This window comes from Anomalospiza imberbis, chromosome Z (genome assembly GCF_031753505.1).
Source record: "Anomalospiza imberbis isolate Cuckoo-Finch-1a 21T00152 chromosome Z, ASM3175350v1, whole genome shotgun sequence".
NCBI classification, from domain to species: Eukaryota; Metazoa; Chordata; class Aves; order Passeriformes; family Viduidae; genus Anomalospiza; species Anomalospiza imberbis.
In genome coordinates, this window is record NC_089721.1 from 9,029,589 (window position 1) to 9,048,930 (window position 19,342).

The 19,342-nt window shown below is 55.3% G+C and overlaps 2 protein-coding genes across 2 annotated transcripts; both read left to right on the plus strand.

Annotated features, from left to right (window-relative positions):
• Positions 1-9: 9 nt before the first annotated feature.
• GBA2 (glucosylceramidase beta 2) lies at positions 10-13,926 on the plus strand. The gene is made up of 17 exons (XM_068176186.1): positions 10-227; positions 4,028-4,119; positions 4,326-4,441; positions 4,546-4,764; positions 5,351-5,590; positions 5,916-6,018; positions 7,293-7,446; positions 7,727-7,852; positions 7,955-8,139; positions 8,475-8,579; positions 9,204-9,311; positions 9,793-9,944; positions 10,097-10,203; positions 10,371-10,513; positions 10,842-10,957; positions 12,751-12,942; positions 13,021-13,926. Exons 1-17 carry the CDS (start codon positions 40-42, stop codon positions 13,240-13,242), a joined length of 2,568 nt encoding a protein of 855 aa, XP_068032287.1. The 5' UTR covers positions 10-39; the 3' UTR covers positions 13,243-13,926.
• Positions 13,927-16,611: 2,685 nt separating this feature from the next.
• Positions 16,612-19,283, plus strand: LOC137464769 (avidin-like). The gene is made up of 4 exons (XM_068176273.1): positions 16,612-17,179; positions 17,275-17,485; positions 17,896-18,013; positions 19,146-19,283. The coding sequence occupies exons 1-4, from the start codon at positions 17,105-17,107 to the stop codon at positions 19,198-19,200; spliced, it is 459 nt and encodes a 152-aa protein (XP_068032374.1). The 5' UTR covers positions 16,612-17,104; the 3' UTR covers positions 19,201-19,283.
• Positions 19,284-19,342: the final 59 nt, after the last annotated feature.

Sequence of the window (19,342 nt, forward strand, 5' to 3'; positions counted from 1 at the left end):
GCGGTGAAGAAGAGGGCGCGCACGGGGCGGGGGGTGGTGATGGCGGCGGCGGAGACTGTGGAGTGGCCGCTGATGCGGCGCTACGAGGGGGCAGCGCAGGGCCGCGGCGTGGCGGCGGACGGCTGGCGCGTCTGCCTGGCACACAGCTTCGAGGAGCTGCGGCAGCCCTACGGCGCCGGGGACGTGCCGCTCCGCGATGTCCTGCGGCACGTCGGCCTCGCCTTGCGGTACGGCGGGGGATGGAGGGGGCCGGGAACACACCGGGACGAGGGAGGGCGTCCCGCGGGGGACACCGCGTTGTGCTGGAGCCGCTCGGTTCCGTGGGGGCCTCGCCCCGGGGAGGCACCGGAGATGTCCCGGTGTACGGAGCGGCAGAGTCCGGCGGCTCACGGAAGGCCCCGGGCTGGCGGGAGCCGCCCTCCTACCGCCCGGAGGCGCCGGCACTCTCCAGCCTTCCTGGCGCCGGCACTGGGAGCAATTGGTGCTGAAGTGGCAGCTGCAGTGGCGCTTGGGCTCCTCAAAACAGGGGGAGCTGGGAGGACTCGGGGCATCGCCTGGGGATGGGGGCCCTCATTTCCCACCCCTAAGGCTCATCGCTGCCGCATCCTGCCCGGCATAGTCCCCAGTGTTGGCAGCTGGAGGTTAAACTAGGGCCAGCTGGGAGGGGTTTGGAACGCTGTCTGCTATGGCAGGTTTGGGAACGGGGCGCCTCTCTCGGCTTTGCGTTGTGGTGAGCTGGAAGTAACGACGGACAGCACGCGTGGAAAGCGGGAGTGTCGTTTTAATGCTGGAGTCCGGGTGCTGGCAGTGTTTGTGCACCCGTCAGGCTGAGCGCTGGGACCCGCGACGGCATTGCTTATTTCCTTGTGCTGGATTTATGACTCCTGCCTCCATTTTCTGCTGGTGTCCTTGGAGGCTGCTGCTTGCCAAGCTGGTTCCTGCAAAGCTGGATGAAAGGGCAGGTTCTGGATTGCTTCAGGGTGCACGGCATGCTGGTCTGACCTGAGACACCCCAGTGCGAGCCTGGGCATCAGGGAAGGGAGAGCATGGGTCACGCACTGGAGATAAATAAAGGCTGCTGGAAAAGCTGCTATGGCAGGTTGGAATGAGCTGAGCATGTGGGAAAGCGTGAAGTTCTGGTGGGGTGAGCAGGGAGGAGAGGTGATCCTGGCCTTTTTCTCATTGAAGTCTGGAAGTGCCTTGTATCAGTCCTAGGAAAAGGTCTTTGAAAGCAAGAAGCTTGAAGTCAAACTACTGCCTCTTCTCCTGTTCAAGTTTAGGAGGTAATTTGGTTGTTATCTCAAAATACTTTTGCCATGGCAAGAGCTTCCTTGTGAGGAGATTCCAGTCACAAGAGCAGAGGAGACAAAGTGCTAGGGTCACAAGAAATACCTGTGTGGTTTTGATTTAAAACCCAAGGCCAACATTGTTGGCTGAAAAGGCAGCCCATTCATGGATGCAAGGATATATGGGAGGCTGTATGCTCCAGGCATCTGTGGATATCTCAGCATCTGCCTTGCTGGGGCAGCCAGCTCATGGAAACCTGGCTGCTGGTGCTGCGAGAGGAACCCAGAGTTCAGTTCTGTGTCATGGTGCAGGGATCTGTGAAGCCCTGCAGATTGGCCTGCCCTTTCCTGAGTGACCCCTGGTGAGTGGTCCCTGTGCCAGGGATGTTCTCAAAACTTGGCATGCCTTGGTGCATGAAGTGCAAAGTCACCTGGTGCAGGTGCTTGTAGCCACTGGGAGCGCCTTGGGGTCACTGCCCATCTTTGGCTCAGGAGGTCCAGGACTAGCAGAGGAGCCACAACATCCTGGGTTGATGTAGTTGCCTCAAATTAAACATGATGATGGGTGCTGCCTTCTGCAGCACCAGCCCTAGGTGCAAGTGACATGGCTGGGGGTGTTGACAGCCCCTGGGGCAGGATTTTTTGTTAATCAGGGCTCATAGGGGTAACTGTGGGGGACACGTGCGTCTGGAAAGAAAGGGCTGAAGGGCTGTGCAGAGGGCTCAGCTGGGGTTGGCGAGGCAGGAAAAGAAGTGCAGGTAGGTTTTCGCAGAGGTGGCTCATGTCTCCTGACAGAGGTCATGCCATGAATCTAGATCAGCTGGGTAATGTTCAGCTAGGTTTTAACTCCACTGCCAATTTGAAGGGGAAGAAATGCCCTCCAGTCCTGGCAGGGATTTTGGTACTACAGAACACAAAGTCTTTCTCCTTGTTATTCTTCAGCCCTGGCAGAGCTGTTAATAGCCAGCAATTGGGCATTGACCACTGGGCTTCTTCTCCTGGCTTGCGTGATTTTGGTAGAAGCTGGCAGGAGAAGAGTTTGCATGTTGAGATGGTAAAATGACTTTGGCAGTGGCAAGAAATCCCAAAATTTTCCTACTGTGTTCTCCTATAAAAACTGCTTCCTGAAATCCATCTCCTGCCTCCTTTCCAAGAAGTCAGGATGCCCTGCTAGGCTGTGCTGCAGCCACTCTGCCTGAGCACCTAGTTTCTTGTTGCCAGAAACCTGCTAGGGAAGCAGCTGTGTTGGTTCCCTGGTGTTGGGTTGAAAAAGAATAATAATAATAATTTCCTTGAGAGAAAGAGAGAGCACTGCCAAAACCTCGCCTTGGCGGGGTAAGGCTGGACTGTCCTGTCTGGAGAAGAGCAGTTGCAGCAGATATAGCTGGAAGATAGTGGCAGGCCCTGGTTCAGGGCAGTCAAGCAGGACAGGCTGGTTCTCATCATGCCCTGAACTTCTGTGAGCAAAACATCCACAGTCAAACACAAAGCTGGGTCTAAGGACTGGAGAGCAGGCTGCAGTTAGGTCCTGTGGGATCGCAGCCCAGAAAATCTCACCCTCTGAAGGATTTGGGGACCTTAGATGTTGGTGAATGCCCAGTGAGCAGCCAAAAAGTTAGCTGTGGGTTGTTTCTGTTTGGGAAGCGTAGTAGTAGAGGTGTCATGGAAGAGCCTCTCCCCCTTGCTCCTGGGTGTACATGTCCCAGGGGATTATTGCTCATTGCCCATCACCTGTGCTATGCATCCTGTGCAACCAGGGGCAGGACAGGCTGTGTGCTCCTGGTTTTCTGCTCAGCAATATGGCATGGGAGTCTGCAGGTAGCTCAGGGACATTGCTCACTGTGGGGGCTCCTGTGTCCCCCCTGCCCACCTGGCACCCAGGGCCATGGAGCTGCCAGCTGGGTCTTACCTGACTGTTTGCTGGGCAAGGTTCATCAGCTTCTAGTTTCCGTGTGCTAATTGTCTCTGTATAGAAGGCTTAACTTGGGGCAGTTTATTATCCAAAGCCAGTACTTTACAAGCATTGACTCGGAGCCCAGCCCTGCTCCTCTTGCCTGGAGTGGTGGTGGCACACCTCGCTGCAGGTGTGCCCCTGTTTGGGTGTCTTGATTCCCAGACCTTTGGGTGAGAAATTATCTGATGGGCAGTGCTGGTCTGTGCTGCTGGTGTGCGGGTGGAGGCAAGTCCCCAGGATCCTGCCAGCTACAGACAGCAACTATCACCACTTCCAGGGCAAGGCTGCCCTGTGCCCTCTGCCCTGATGATGTGGCACAGGGATGTGGTAGTGTATGGCAATGAGGAAGTGGAAGTAGAAGAGCGAAGCTCATGTCCCTGGAGCAGTGTGTGTCTCCTCTGGTCTTGCACCTCTGCTTGCAGGCCTTTCTTAGCAGAACACTGTGTACCAGGCACAGAGGTGGTGGTGGCCCTTGTGTGCATTCCCACTTCTCCATGAACGTCTGGGAAAGCCTGTGCTACATGAGCTGGGAGTCCTGCTCTTGAGTTGCCCTTGCTGTCAGTCCTGAGCTGCCTTAAGTCAGCCTGTTTGTGCTTGCTGAGTGATGCATGCTCCAGATGGGTGGTAGAGCCTTATCACCCCTAGTGCCGTGGACATGGGGACATGGGTTCCTGCTGTACACCTCTACAAGGAGGGAAAGCTCAACCTATGCTCATCCTGCCCAGTGAAACTGGAAGGATGGTGTTGCCTGCTCCTGACTTCTTCAATACTTCTCTTTCCCTTGCAGATACTTCAGGTGGTGGGTCAAGAAGACCTGCATAGAGAAGAAAACTGCCTTCATTGACCTCTTGTGTGCTGTTCCTCTGCAGCAGATCTATGGTCAGCCTCCACTTTGGGCACTGGGGTGGGCAGGGATTCCCATGGGGCCATCAGGGTGCTAGATGGAACGAGTGAGTCAAGGACTTTTGTGATTTGGGTGATACTGAGTGGCTCTCCCCAGCAAATATGCATGGGGAGAGTTCTTGAGCCAGGTAGGTGCCACCTGGGGGAGGAATGGGGGTACTAACTATTGGTTTCTTTCCCAGGGTGCCCGCTGGGCGGGATCGGGGGAGGCACCATCACCCGTGGCTGGCGGGGAGAGTTCTGCCGCTGGCAGCTGAACCCTGGCCTTTACCACTATGAAACTGTCATCGCCAATCAGGTAGGGTCTCAGAGGGGAGGGAGAGTCACTGCAGCAGCCTGGGTGATGGGGACATCTGCCACAGGGCTCATCTCATCCCCTGCGTGTGCTCCTCTCCTCCACAGTTCACAGTGTGCCTGCGGTGCAAGGGGCAGACTGTTTACCAGCAGGTCTTGTCCGTGGAGAGACCCAGCAGCCTGCAGGGCTGGAACTGGGGCTACTGCGGCCACTACGCCTTTTACCATGCGCTGTACCCCCGTGCCTGGCTGGTCTACGAGCTGCCGGGGCAGCAGGTGGTGCTCACCTGCCGGCAGGTCTCTCCGGTCATCCCCCATGACTATAAGGTAAGGCGCTGAGGGCATCCCCGAGGGCAGAGCTGCTTGTCAGCTGGCTTTCCCGGCATTCCCCCAGGCTTTGCCAGCATTTCCCCGCGGCTGCGCTCGGCAGTGTTCCGGGCGGGGGAAGCCCCGCAGCCGTGCGGGAGCTCGGGATTGCAGCAAGGGATGGCTCAGCGCTGCCCGTGCCGGCTGCCAGCCCCAGGCGAGGGTGGCAGCTGTGCTGCTGACACGTCTGACCTTGCTCTTACCCCGGCACACGCAGCACGTGAGCCTGTATCAGTCTGCCGAGCAGAGGAGCGATGAGACACCCGGCTGAGCCCTAAAGGCCGCTTTCCGTCTCTCCGCTGCCCGGCGTGCTGCTTGCCAGCCCGGGGCTGCTTCTCTTTGGAATTTTGTCTTGCCTGCCTCCCAAATCCCTCTGCTCCTGCTGCTGCTCCTCAGCTTGGCAGCAGACTCCAAGACCGAGTTATTACTGCCCGTGCTCTCGCTCCCGCTGCATCCTGCGTGCTGTCCCCAGCGGTGGGGGAAACGATGCTGGGGCAGCTGCCTGTGGAGCAGCAGCCCTGTAGACAGCATTCTGCGTCTCTGCCAGGACTCCAGCTTGCCAGTGGGAGTGTTCATCTGGGAGGTGGAGAACGGGAGGGATGAGGACGTGGAAGTGTCCATCATGTTCAGCCTGCAGAACGGCACGGGAGCGAAGGAGGACGGGAGCGGCGGGCACTGGAACGAGCCCTTCACCTTCCACAAGGATGGCGAGCGGGTTGCTGGGGTCCTGCTGCACCACTGCCCGGCCGTGAACCCCTTCACCCTGGCCATCTCTGCCCGGGAGAAGGTAAAGGGCTGGCCCTGCTGCTGGGGAGGTTGTGCAGCCCTGCTGGATGTGGGGGAGCTGCCTGCCCTTAAAGGATGGGGGTGCAAGGGCTTGGGGTTGGCACCGTTTCTCAGCGCTTGCCTGACGCCAGGAGTGGGGACATGACTTCCCTGAGGACACTCTCTTTGGGGATGGTGTCAGGAGAGCAGCTGAGGCAACAAATGGAGAGTTGCTGGGCAGCACGTGAGAAGTGAGTGTGATGTCCTGGTGGTGGTACTGGGGAGGGGAGTGCATTAATCTTCTCCTCCAAAGGAGCAGCCCCTGATGATGCTCTTCCCTTGCTCAGGCTGGCACGGAAGTCACCCACGTTACGGCATTCAATCCCACGGGATTGGGTAGAGAGGTGTGGCAGGACCTCCTGCAGGATGGCAGGCTGGATTCACCCACTGGTGAGTGCCTCCATCCTTGGTGGGATGGGTGGAGAGGGAGCAGGGGAAGTGGGTGGCCATGGTGGTTCTGGGCACCCAAGCCAGGGCAGAGCTCCTTCTTCCAGCCTCCTTGGCTGTGAAAAATCTCTCCGGGATGTTGTGGCTTGTTCCCAAATTTAGGCTGTATCCAAACTTCCCATTGCTAATCCTTGCTGTGGTTCTCCAGAAGCTGTTCATGCCACTTTCAGACTGTTATTGGTTACACATGCCAGTATCTCATTATTCTGTGTGTGGTTGCACACTGTATTGAGATTTCTGCCAGGGATCCGGCGTGCTGCCCAAGCCTCCTTCCCTTAGTTCCTGTTTACAGATAAACGAGCTGTGTCCTGTCAGAATTGTTACTTCCAGCGTTTAACAGTGCTTGGGGTTTAGTGCTGCTGTCTCTTTCTGTCCTCTTCCTTCTGTAACAGTTCTCTGAATGTCTCTGTTATTCTTCTGATAATTCTGCATCCATCCTCAGGTCCCTGCTCACTCCTTTGGGAGGAGCCTTGAAGCAGGGTGGCATCTCCAGCCTTTGGTACTCACCTCCTATTGCCATAAAAGGTGACCATTTCCCTAATGTCTGTCAGTTTTTAAACAAGGATGATGCTGACAAACTAGTGATGCTGGGTCTTTGCAAGATTTCTTGAGGCTTAAATTATATCAATGAAGTGTTTACTATGTATTTTTTTCCAGAAAAATAAGCTTCCTGCCTAGATGGACTTAGAGCTCTCCAGGCTATTGGGTTGTGGTTTTTCTTCATGCATGCCAGACATTATCATAGTCAGGATCTGTGCTTATGTCGCTCTAATGAGTTTACCTTGTACACATGTCAGAACCAGCATATAATTATCCAGCCACCTCAGGGCTTTTCTTAAATACCAGCATGGCTCAAGCACCCTGCAAAAAGCTGGAAACAATGACTGTCCATAGAAAGTCACAGTGTCTCTGACTGCAGCGCAGATACAGAGTCATGGGATACTCTGTAGCTTCCAGTCATGCCTGGTGGCTTTTCCTGACTGATCTGTTCCTGTTCTTGGATGACTGAATCCTTTGAATCCTTTTAACCACTCCTCCCATGGAAGGTTTTTTTTCCTGCAGCAACATCATCCCTTAAAGCCCTAGGCTGTACCTTCCAGGTTGTACAGGAGCTTTGTTATGCTCACTCTCATCTCCCTCGAGGTGTGTGTGAACTTCAGTTACTCTCCCTTTGGTCTTCCTTGGTCTCTTAAGAATATCTTAATTTTTCCTGGCAGGTAAAAGCAGGCTGACAGAGAAGGGGGAGGTGACAGCAGCAGCAGTGTGTGCCAGCTGTAGGGTGCCTGCCCATGGGCACAAGACGCTGGAGTTGGCCCTGGCTTGGGACATGCCCTGTGTTCACTTTGGCTCCAAGGAGAAGCTGCACCTCAGGTAGGTGGGTTGTCTCCAGTGGTGTTTGGCTCATGACCCCAAAGCCCCATTTTCCCTCCTCCCTGACTTGTGTACTGTGAGGGAACCTTTTGCCATACACTCCTTGTGGTCGTGGCCCTGCCAGCTCAGGGAGGAGACCTATGTCCAGCCCCTGCTCCCCAATGCCCCTGCAGTAGCAGTTGAGTTCTGCTGTTCTCTGTAGTCCACTGTCCCTCTGTGGTGTCCGTGTGGGTTTCCCAGGTGGAGCCCACGGGGTGCTCACCAAACCCTCACTTGGCAGGCGGTACACCCGGTTTTTTGGCAGCAAAGGCGATGCTGCTCCTGCCCTGTCCCATTACGCCCTGACGCAGTACAAGGAGTGGGAGAGGAAGATCGAAGCGTGGCAGAATCCCATCCTGGAGAACAGGTAGGGCAGATGAGAGCAGCTTCCCAGTGGCCTCCTGGGCTTGGCTGCCGCAGGAGCATCAGCACCTCGGCCTCTGAGGGTGAGCTTCCCTCTTTGCCACAGCCAGCTGCCTTCCTGGTACAAGTCGGCCCTCTTCAATGAGCTCTACTTCATGACGGATGGAGGGACCATCTGGATGGAGGTGCCCCCTGATTGCTGTGCCGAGGACCTGCAGGGGCCGGCGGGGGCGGGGCTCTCCCACCTCCTCCCTGTCCTGCGGGAGTACGGGAGGTTTGCTTATTTGGAAGGTAACTCCCAAGGATGTGAGGGATTCTCCCAGCTCAAGCCCTCCCATTTCTGTAGCCATGTGTTTTTTAGCCTGCCATGGGGATGTTTTTCACACTGCAGTGTGTAGGGAGCAGTGCTATTGCCAGGAAAACCCCTTGCAGCCCTGAAGGATAGGGCATGGAGTGTTCCCCACATCCCTGGTGCTCTGTGTAGAGAATGAAACCCACTTTGAACGGGAGCCCGTGCCTGTGCTGGGAAAGATGCCCCTGTCCTGGGCCATGTGGAGGGAGGAGCTTTCCCCTTTCCCCTCCCCGTGGCAGTTTCCTTTCCCTCACCACCTGCCCTGTCCTGCCAGGCCAGGAGTACCGGATGTACAACACCTACGATGTCCATTTCTACGCCTCCTTCGCTCTCATCATGCTGTGGCCCAAGCTGCAGATCAGCCTGCAGTATGACATTGGTGAGCGTCCCCAGAGCCCTGCCTTGGTGCCTGCTCAGGGCTTCTCCTCGGGAAGAGACGGAGCCTTTGGGGCAGCTGCTGCTGCAGAGATGTGTGCCATGGAGCCAGCATCCCCCTCCAGCTGCTCTGCTGTGCCCAGGACTTGCAGCCCTGGAATGCTGCTGCCCCAGCAGCTCTGTGCCCAGCACTGGGGGTGCCTTCTTGCCATGCTGGGGGTGCACAGCTGGCTCTGCCTGCCCTGGGGGAGCCCCTGGTCTTCCCAGCTCTGTCCTTACTCCTTGCAGAGGAGACATGGAGCTGTTTGCAGATTCCCAGTGCTCTGGCTCAGTTTGGTCGTGGCCTGGGTAGGGGTGTGGAGCACAGCCCTTTGCTGGGCTGTGGTAGGGCTGAGCCCACTGGGTTCCCTTCCCAGCCCTCCCTTAAGGGGGTAGTGATAGTTGCATGTCCCCTGCTGAATGGGGGATGGAGAGCAGCCTCTCCCCTCAGCCCTTTGCAGAGAGCTGTGATCTTGGAGCTCCAAAGGGCAGTCCGGCATGCTGGTGGCCCTGCCTGTGCTTATGCTTGGACCTTTCTGCAGCAGTTTCTGCTGCCCTTCTTACATGTCCTGCTTTGTGTCCTCTGCAGCTGTCACTGTGGTGAATGAGGATGTCCAGCCCCGGCAGTACCTGATGTGTGGTCAGACAGCCCAGGTGAAGATGAAGAATGTGGTGCCACATGACATTGGGGACCCAGGTGAGGGGTCTGTTAGGTCTGTGGGGGAGCAGAGGGGATGCCAAGCTGTGGGAAATGGGTATGGTGCATGAAATACATGTTTGTTGTTGTCAAGCATTGGAACTGGCTGCCTGGGAAGTTGTGGTGCCACCATCCCTGGTGTATTTAAAAGAAGTGTAGATGTGGCACTTAGAGATGTGTTTCACTGCTGGACTTAGCAGTGCTGAGAGATCTTTTCCAACGTAAATGACTCTGTGATTCTATATTTTCTGGTAATGGAAAGCTGGATGGTGTGGGGTGGTGATGAAGACGTTCTGCATGGATCTTTTACAAGGGAGACAGAGGGCAGTATCAGGAAGGCTGTTGTCACTAGAGATGGCACAGAGTACAACATATTATTTCAGTGCTGTTTGATCACAGCACCCTTGGGTCCTTGCTCCTGTGTAGGAGGAGGAATGTTTTTTGCTTGCTGCCCTGCTGCATCTGGTCTGTCCTGGTTTAGGTGACGAGCCATGGCAGCGTGTCAATGCCTACCTGATGCACGACACTGCTGACTGGAAGGACCTCAACCTGAAGTTTGTGCTGCAGGTGTACCGTGACTACTACCTGACACATGACTCCCTGTACCTGCAGGACATGTGGCCAGTGTGCCAGGTACTGGAAGATCAGACCGTGGGGCATCACCCTTTTCCACTCCCCACTTCAGGAGCCAAGCAGCTTCCTGAGAGGATGGATGCTCCCCGAGCAGAGTGTGAGGAGCTTCCAGGATGTGAGGACTGCGTGACCATCTCCTGCCTCTCCCACAGGCTGTGATGGAGTCGGAGCTGAAGTTTGACACGGACAATGATGGGCTCATTGAAAATGGTGGCTTTGCTGACCAGACATACGACGCGTGGGTGGTGCATGGAGCCAGGTAAGCAAGAGAATTCCTCACCTGGCTCCATGCTCCATGAGGTGGGGGTTGGAGATGGGGGCTGTGGGGAAGGGACATAGCTCAGAGCTGGGCCCTTGTATCCCATTTGTCATGGAACTCTTGAGGTGTCCCACATAGCTGATGCTTCTCTCGTTTGGCTCCGGCAGTGCCTACTGTGGCGGACTGTGGCTGGCTGCTGTCTGCATGATGTGTAAGATGGCAGAGGTGCTTGGGGATACTGAGATCCGGCAGAAATACCTGGACATCCTGAACAAGGGCAAGGAGGCGTTTGAGAGGATGCTCTGGAATGGTGGGTGCTCAGCAGTGGGGAACCACACTCAGCTGGCCATGCGTCCCTTGGGCAGGAGTGGCTCCTCCTTGGATCATGGAGCCTTATGGGGAATGGGGGAAGGAGGGGGCAAAACTGTCCCTGCATGGTGGGGGGAAGGAAGGGAGATGCTGGCCCTCTAAATGGAGGGGAAGGAGCAGGTGTCTAGGAGGGAACAGGTGTGGGAAAGGAAGAAGAATCTTGTGGAAAAAGCAGCTGTGGTCCTGCCATACAGGGAGGTGTGTGGGGAGAGCTCACATAAGCCAGTATCTTAATCTATTGATTTAAAACTGTTTCCTGCCTTTTCCAGGAAAATACTACAACTATGATAGCAGTGGAAGTGACACATCCAGCAGCATCATGTCAGACCAGTGTGCTGGGCAGTGGTTTCTCGGAGCTTGTGGTCTGGACCAAGGGGAGTTTGAGGTAAGAGAAGGGGCTGCCTGTTGTGTTTGTGGCAAGATGGGACCTGTGGCAGGAGAAAATCAGTAGCAGGGCTGGAACATGCTGCGGTTACACTTTAGGGCGAGTGTGGGGGGCACCTGCCTGCTCTCTCACAATGCACACCATAGTGGAGGCTGTTGGATGGGTACAGTGGAATACATCTTAAACCAAAATCCTCTCACAGAGAGGCCATGAAAGCAGGGATGTGTACCTGCAGCTAACTTTGGTCCCAGTGGGGTTTGCTGTGGGTAAGGTGCTATTTGTTTAAAAACAGTAGAAAAAAGTGTATGAAACTTTCCACATTACTTCCTACCCTATAAAGTCCAAAATTAATATCAGATGAAACTATGGTTTATTCCAAGTCCTGAAGGCTGTTGCTCTTCAGTAGCAGGGGAAGAATTGGCTAGAGCCTCCTCATGTCTGCTGGGATAGTCAGAGCAGCTGCTGGTGCTGCAAGAACTTAAAGGGAGAGGGGCAGTGGAGAACCACTGGGTTATTTATACCCCGTGGCAGTTGTCACAGCAAAGCTTTCTGGTGGACATGGGCAGGCAAAGGCCTCAGCTGAGTGAAGGGAGCAGTGGCTTTGTCCGTGGGAGGGTAACAAACCACTTCACTGTGTGTTGGGAAATCAGAGGGGAGCTTGAGGTGACTTGAGCTGGACATTCCCTCCTGGGTTTAACCCAGTGTGGGGCTGGGGCTGTGCCTGGGGCTCCAGGCAGGATCTGGCCCAGCCCTCGTGCAGTAAACCCCTCCTGCAGTTCCTTTTGGGGAGGAAAGAGTAGATGTGGTGCAGTCCAGGATGTGGCCTGCCTTTCCCCAGCCTCAGCCTGCTGCTGCTGAAGGTGGCACTTCTCCCTGCTCTCTGGTGAGCTCTGAGCTGACTGCAGGTGGGGCTGGTGGATTCCTCTCCTCTGTTACTATGACATTTCATGGATTTTTCCATGTGTTTTGCTCCATTGCCTGGCTGGCATCGCTGTCTGTAAGCTCATTGACGTGGCCTTGGTGCGTGCACAAGTCAGCGGTGAACAAGCCAGAAGTGCCATGTAAGAACAGCCTGTGATCCAGTCCTGAAGAAAGTGCCCAAAAGCTTCTGCCAGAGAAGGGCACCCCAGCCCTTCACTGATTCCCACAGCACCCCCTGGGCTTATCTCCAGAGCCACACTGCGGGGGAAATGTCTGCAGGGATGCTTGGCTTGAGCATAGAGAGAGGGGATCTGCTGCTTTTGCTTTGAGTGTGCCCAAGCTCTCTGGTTGAACTGCCCAGCCTTCCCTGGCAAGATCCTTCCTGGTGTCATCCCAGCCTCTGCTTCCCCTGACTCTGGTGTCACCAGATGGAGAATAAGTGTCTGGCACGTCCCCAGGCTGTGCTGATGAGCCTCATGGCTCTTGTCTCTCTTGCAAGTGACAACCATAAAGCAGTTGAGGATGGTGTGGTTGGCCAGACCCCCAAAGCAAACCCACAAGCAATGGGGAAGGGGCTTGGCCAGTGATTGTGAGCAGCTGGTTTTGGAGAAAGAGGAGTTAGGTGAGCTGTCAGGGTCCTCTTGAGGAATGTGGAATGTGGTTCAGCACATATGTGTAAATTACTTTGGGGGCTTTTTTATCCTTTTGGGGAAAGAGACATTTCACTTCCTCCTGTGATTTTTTTGAGGTGGGAATTTGTTGCTATTGACTCAGCGAGCTGTGTTGCCCTTTTCCTCGCGGAAAATTTAATCCCGCTCCAGACCCAGCCTGAGGGGTCCACATGAGCCCCAAGCCCGTCTCTGTCCGCCCAGGTTTTCCCCAAGAGTCACGTCCTCAGCGCGCTCAGGACCATCTTTGAGAAGAACGTGCTGAGCTTCGCGGGCGGCACCATGGGGGCCGTGAACGGCATGAGACCCGACGGCGTGCCCGACACCTCCAGCGTGCAGTCCAATGAGGTCTGGGTCGGCGTGGTCTACTCCCTGGCTGCCACCATGATCCAGGAGGTGAGCAGGGATGCTGCTGCCGCACTCACCAGCCTGTGCTCCTTGGACACGCTGATGGTCCTCTTCCCTCTCGTGCAGGGCATGGTGGAGGAAGGCTTCCGTACGGCGGAGGGCTGCTACCGGACGGTCTGGGAACGGCTGGGCATGGCTTTCCAGACACCTGAGGCCTATCGGGAGAAGAAGGTGTACCGCTCGCTGGCTTACATGCGGCCCCTCAGCATCTGGAGCATGCAGCTGGCCCTGGAGCGCCGGGCTGGCCAGGCACCCGCACAGCTCCCCCAGGGCCACGCTTGCCCTTGAGCCTTGTGGCACTGGGCAGGGCACCGGGTGCACCACGGGCTGGGGGGTTGCAGATGGCAGGCAGGGACCCTCCTCTCCCTCTCTGTGCTAGTACTCACATTGCTGTTTTCCTTCCCTACCTCCACTACATGCCCTTGACCTCAGGGGGCTTCCAGCCGCTGATGCTGAGCACAGGGGGGAACCAGAGGTGTGGGGGATGTCTCCTCAGAGCGCGATGGCTTAAGGAGTTGCTGCTGGAGCCTGGACATCCCCTTCCCCATCGCTCAGGGCTCTGACAGCCCACGGGTTCCCCAGCCATCCCAAACTGCAGCTGGTACCTTGCCCAGGGGCACAGGAGACCTCTCTCCTGCAGTCACTGGGCTGGCTAAGGTGAGCAGCTGTCCTGCAGGGAAGGAAAAGGGTGTGGTGAATGTGTGTGTGAGGATATTGGAGTGGTGCACTCAGGCACACGGATGCTGTAGCTGTCCTGGGGTGACACTGCACATACTGACTGGCTCTGCCCCAGGAGGGCCTGTGGCAGATACAATCCCCAGGGGAGACCCGGCTCCCTGGACAATCTGAGCCCAAGAAGCAGGTCCTGGTCTGGTACCATGGCCCCCTCCCTGCTGGTGCCGGGGGCAGGCAGTGGAGCACATCAAAGGGGATAAATCACTTCAGTTCTTAATAAATCTGTCCAACTGTCTACTCTCATTCTTCTTTGGTGTCTTCTTTGGCACAGGTCCAGACTGCAAGAGGGAACTCTTGTAATTCCCCTTTATCTTCCTGGACTAGGCTGCAGGGCTAGGGAGGTAGGGAGGGGACAAGTCCCAGTGGTGGCTGGCTCTTGTGGAGTTTTGCCGAAGGGAGCAGGATATGCCTCCTTACCCACTTATAGCAGCAGGTTAGACCTGCTTCTTGCTTGGCTTCTGGCTCTGCCCTGTCTTGCAGGCAGCAGAGCAGAGAGCATTCCTCCCGAGAATGGTGGGCAGCAGCTGAGCCACAGGGCTGCAGGCCCTCAACTACATCGAGTCCCCCTCTGCCCAGGGCTGGGCACCTTGCTTCCTTTCCCTTCTTTCTCTGCCACTGTAGCATTTGAAGGCTGTGCAGTCCTGGTGTGGGAGGGATAGAATGGAGGGAGCTCTTATTGTGCCCACAGAAACACAGGTCTCCTGGAGAGATAGGTACTATATCCCTTGGACAGAGAGAGGGACACCCCAGTCCCCTTTCTGTATCAGGATGCTGTGCCTGCAGTGGGGGCAAAATAACTTGAACAATTCCCTCTTTGCAAATATTTGCAATTCCCTATTTGCAGTGGTGAACGGAGAAAGGGGTGTCATGCTGCTTTTGGTGTTGAAAAATGCTGAAATGAGTCTGACTCGTCAGTCCCTAAAGTTCAGTATCCTGAATAGCGATGTGAAGGTGTGATAGAACTGGTAAAGAACCAAAGAAAGGAAACCAGCAAGTGATACTATTGATAAGGTATCTAAAGCTGCTGAGCTGCCACAGCTGACGTCCTGCTGATAGTCAGTCACATTATACTGTAAAAGCTTGCCCCCAGTTTCTAAGGGCAGGGTCTTCTAAAACCCTCCTTCCCAGAGATTCCTCCCTTGCACGGGGTTACCCCCTTCTTGAGGCTGAACCAGAGAGATTTGCCCACAATTACTGGTATGGGTAACTTCAGGGTCTACTTTGTTTTGCTAGCTTTAATATAATGAATACTGCTTCAAAATAACACATCATACTATAGAAATTGTTATAGCTTCTAATCGGTAGTAAATAATTCCTTCAAAGATATTTTTGTCTAATTATCATAATAAATTATTGATTTTTCTAGAAATACATCTGATTTGCCATCCTCAATGCTGTGGTACTATGTTGTACAAAGTATCTATTACACCCTTGTAATCCTTTAGACATAATCCATGCCCAAACTCTTCTCTGGGCAGGATTCTAGAATGCAAGAAAGTGCTTTCTGAACCTTGTGATTCCGTGGAAGGGCTTATTTAACGAATGTTGTCTGAAGCTCCCATTCTGCCTGTGGCACTGTCCCAGACAGACACCCCCACAACCCCATGTCCTACATCTCCTCCGTCTCCCAAGGCAGGAGCAGATGTGTGGGCCTGTTCTGTGCCCACAGCCAGGGCTCCTCAGCATGCCATGAGGGACTGGGGGTGCCAGCCACGGGACTCCCCCCTCCCAGCATGGGCAGGGGGTTGGTGGCACTGCTGCACCTGAGAACTGCCACTGCACAGCGAAGCCGAAGGTGGGGCAGCTCTTGGCTGCTGGGCTCCTTGCAGGGGTGACACCACAATCTGCTTGTTGGTAGCTGCCGCAGTGCTGTGGCAGGAGCGCAAGAAGGTCCCAGCTGCGGCCAAAACGGTCATGAAAGAGCTCAGCTCGTTTCTCCACAGGCCCTGCAGGTGACCCTAGGGCTTGTGTGGGTGGCTCAGTCAGTGCCGAGGCACAGTGCCACTTTCAGCCTCGCTAAGCAGGGGGATACGTGTCCCATGGCACAGCCCCTTGCCCTGGCAGCTGGGACCAGCGCGTGGGCATCAGTCAGGAAAGCAACCCTCAGTCTCTGGGCAGAGCAGCAGAGCTGGGAGTACTGGGTACCCCCCTATAGCAGGGGTAGGTGACCCACAGTAGCCCCAGGGAAGCACAGCCAGAGCTGGCAGCCTCCTTGGTCATGGACACTGTGCCGTGGCATGGCACAGGGTGGTATAGGACCGTGCACCCAGAACACGCAGCCCCGCAGGCACAGACTCTCTGTGCTGGGGTGGCAGAGCATGGCACAGAGAAAACACACACCACAGGGATGGCAGGGCCAGGGCGTGCAGCCCCTCACCCTCCACCCTGCACCCGGGACAGCACAGAACGGCTCAGCACAGCCAGACTGCCCCGGGGCTGCCCTCACCTCCCTGGGTGCAGCATCCTGGGCCACGAGCAGGGCCAGGGCGAGCAGCAGCAGCCTGGGGTGCCCATGGTGGTGGTGGCCGTGTGTGGTGCCCGGGCTCTGCTCCTTTTATATCAGAGGGAGCTGAGCCTCCTGCCAAGGGACGCCCATAAGGTAGGAGAGCCTGATCTCTCTGGACAGTGATGGAGTCTGGGGAGGATACTGTAGGAGGTGGCAGGGAGCACAGCCAGGGCAGCGAGTGAGAAGAGCATTAAAGATACCACAGGCAGAGCGTGGGAGCTTCGAGGACACCACAGGAAATGCGTTGGACCTCTGAGACATCACAGAAAGGGTGGACGAGTTCTGGGGACACCACTAAAAGGTTTATTATCTCTTTCTGGCCATGACAGGACTTCCTTTGTGCCAAAGTGCATCGTTAATAATAGCTCTCAGGACCGGCAGATAAGAAGTAGCCTATCCTCTCCTCTATGACCATTCTTCAGCAGATCATTTTGCTGCACCAGTGCTTCCCGTGGGTGAGAAATGCTATTTTTTTGCTCCTAGGGGAGAATTTCTGGGCAGAGGAATAACATTATCTGGCAAGAGCCACCTCCCATATGTGCCCCCCCTGCACCTGCTGGTATCTTCCCGTGTCGAAGCCCACAGCAAACGAAGAGGGACAGAGATGCAAAGAAGCTCTCCCTTGGGGTCACTGAGGGAGGCTGGAGGGTTACTGTGGCACCACAACACTGGAGCATCTCACCTGGGCTATCCACATGCATTTGTCTTGCAACAAAGGCATTCTGGGAATATCAGCTGTCACCAGCCCCTCTGATAGCTGATAAATTTGGAAACACCCATATTGCACAATGTCCTGGCCAGAGCTGCCACCCACCCACCTGGCAGCAATAAAAAGGAGAGGGAGCAGGAGCATCAGCAGAGACCTGCAAGGAGCACATCCCCAGGTACAGCTGTCCGCCTGCTGCAGAGATGGTGCAAGCAACTCCCTTCCTCCTCGTGCTCCTCCTGGCCCTGGGGGCTCACGGCCTCCAGGGTACACAACAGGTACCATCAGGGGTGGGATGCACAGGGTGGAGTGGGCAGGGGGCTGTGGATGCAGGCCGTGCTGCGGCACAAGTGCCGAGTTCTTTCCTCTCCAGTGTTACCTGACTGGGCAATGGAAGAATGACCTGGGCTCCAACATGACCATTTATGAAGTAAAGGAAAATGGTGACTTCACTGGCAAGTACCTCACGGCTGTGTCAGACTTCCCATTAAAGATCAAGGAATCACCACTACTGGGGTTCCAGCACCTCCCAAGTCAGCTGAACCAGCCCACCTTTGGCTTCACTGTCAACTGGAGCTTTACAGGTATTTAGTCTTTTCTTAGCATCCTTTTTGTGTCCCCAGACCTCCCTTCTGTCCTTCTCTGCAGTGTCCTTGCTGATTCCCTGCCTTACCCTGCACTATCCCCACTGCTCTCCCTCCCTGGAGCTCCCTCATCCTTGTCCCTGGAGCTCTCCCATCCTTGTCCCTGGAGCTCCTCGGTTGCTGTCAGCTCCCAGTCCCAGGGTGCAGGAGAGGCAGCAGGGGCTGAAGCCTGCACTGTCTGCCCATCTCTGTGTGACACGCCAGCCCTCTGAGTCCTCCTGCCTGCTTTCCCCATCCCCTCTGTCCCCAGAGGCTGGGGACAGCAGGGGTCTACTGTCCCCTGTGCTGGGGCAGCCACTGACCTGCCACCTTGGCCATACTCCCCTCCACCTCCTGCCCTGTTCCCACAGACACCATCTCTGTTTTCACGGGCCAGTGCTTTGTGGAAAAGAACCAAGAGGTTTTGAAGACCATGTGGCTGCTGAGGTCACATGTGGAGAAACGCGGAGACGACTGGAAAGCCACCAGGTGAGCCCCCTGTCCCTGCCCTGCACAGGTCCCCTGTGCACCCCCCAGGGGATTGGGGCTGTCACAATTGAGTGTTTTAGGTCAACGCTCTCACAGGTGTTGGCAAAAGGAGGTTTAATATCTGCTTGCAAAAGTGGGATTTAGCAAAGCTCCATGGCAAGGTTCACTTGATTGCTTTGTGCAGGGGTAAAACCTAGGGAGGAAACAATGGGTTAGAATGAATTTAGAATTATTTACATGGAGGCTGGAGATGGAAAAGGAGAAGTGATACTCTTTAAATTAATCACAAAGTTCAGGGAGGTACCCACTGCTTTCTAAACTACTGATGGATCTGAGCTGGGGCTGATTCTGCTCTCAGTCTCAGACCTGCTCAATGGTTTCTGTCTAAAGGATGTGGCAGCACTTAACCATTGACTAATTTAACATTTATAAGGTGATTTGGGAGGGTTTACCACAATTACAGCAGAGACTTAATTATAGATCCAGGCTGGCAGCAGTCATACTGCACTTGCTACAGGGTGTTCACATCCCTTCAGCCATGCCCCTGGCAGGATGGCACGGCCCCTGCAGTGGTCCAGGAGAGCTTGAGGGGCCTCACTTAGGAATGCTGTGGTAAAGTCATGGGATGGTTGACCTTAGTCATCAGTCAGTCTTCATCCTGTATGTAGTGTGAGATGGCAATTACAGGAATTTTTCACAGTTCCAGTAATGATAACATTGTTCCACTTGGGCCGTGATTCAGGCAAGTAATTCCCCAAGGCTTTTGGAGTATTGGCTTCCTTGATAAGGCAACAGAAGGACTTGGTGTGCAAAGCGTCTGTGACAAGCCCAAGGGAAGTTTCACCACCTGAAAGACATTTTCAAAGCCAAAGGCCTAAGAAGGAATCCTGAGTGGCCTGAGGATGGAGATGAGGGATGGTGCTCCCAGCCTGTGGGAGGCTCAGCACTTGGCAGAGCTGCTGCCAGTCTGCAAGTCAGGGGGGACAGGGTGCTTGTGCACAGCTTCCCTGGACAGGGCGCTTGTGCACAGCTTCCTGACAAGTGCAAATCTTTTGGAAGGATACAGAGTTGGGCAGACATTGAGCCACTCCAATATCCCACCCTTACATCTCCTCTGTCTGTGTCCCCTCAGGGTTGGCTACAACACATTCAAGCGTCTGGAAAAGCACATGGATTTAGGGTGGTAGCACTGGAGTTCCCAGAGAAGAGGCAGTGCCAGGTTGTACCCCTTCCTCCTGCTTCAGCACCTGCTTCTTGCAATAAAGGTTTTCTGCAAACACACAGAGTCTCCTCTCTTTCACACATCAGTGCCCCTGTTGCCTTCCCTCA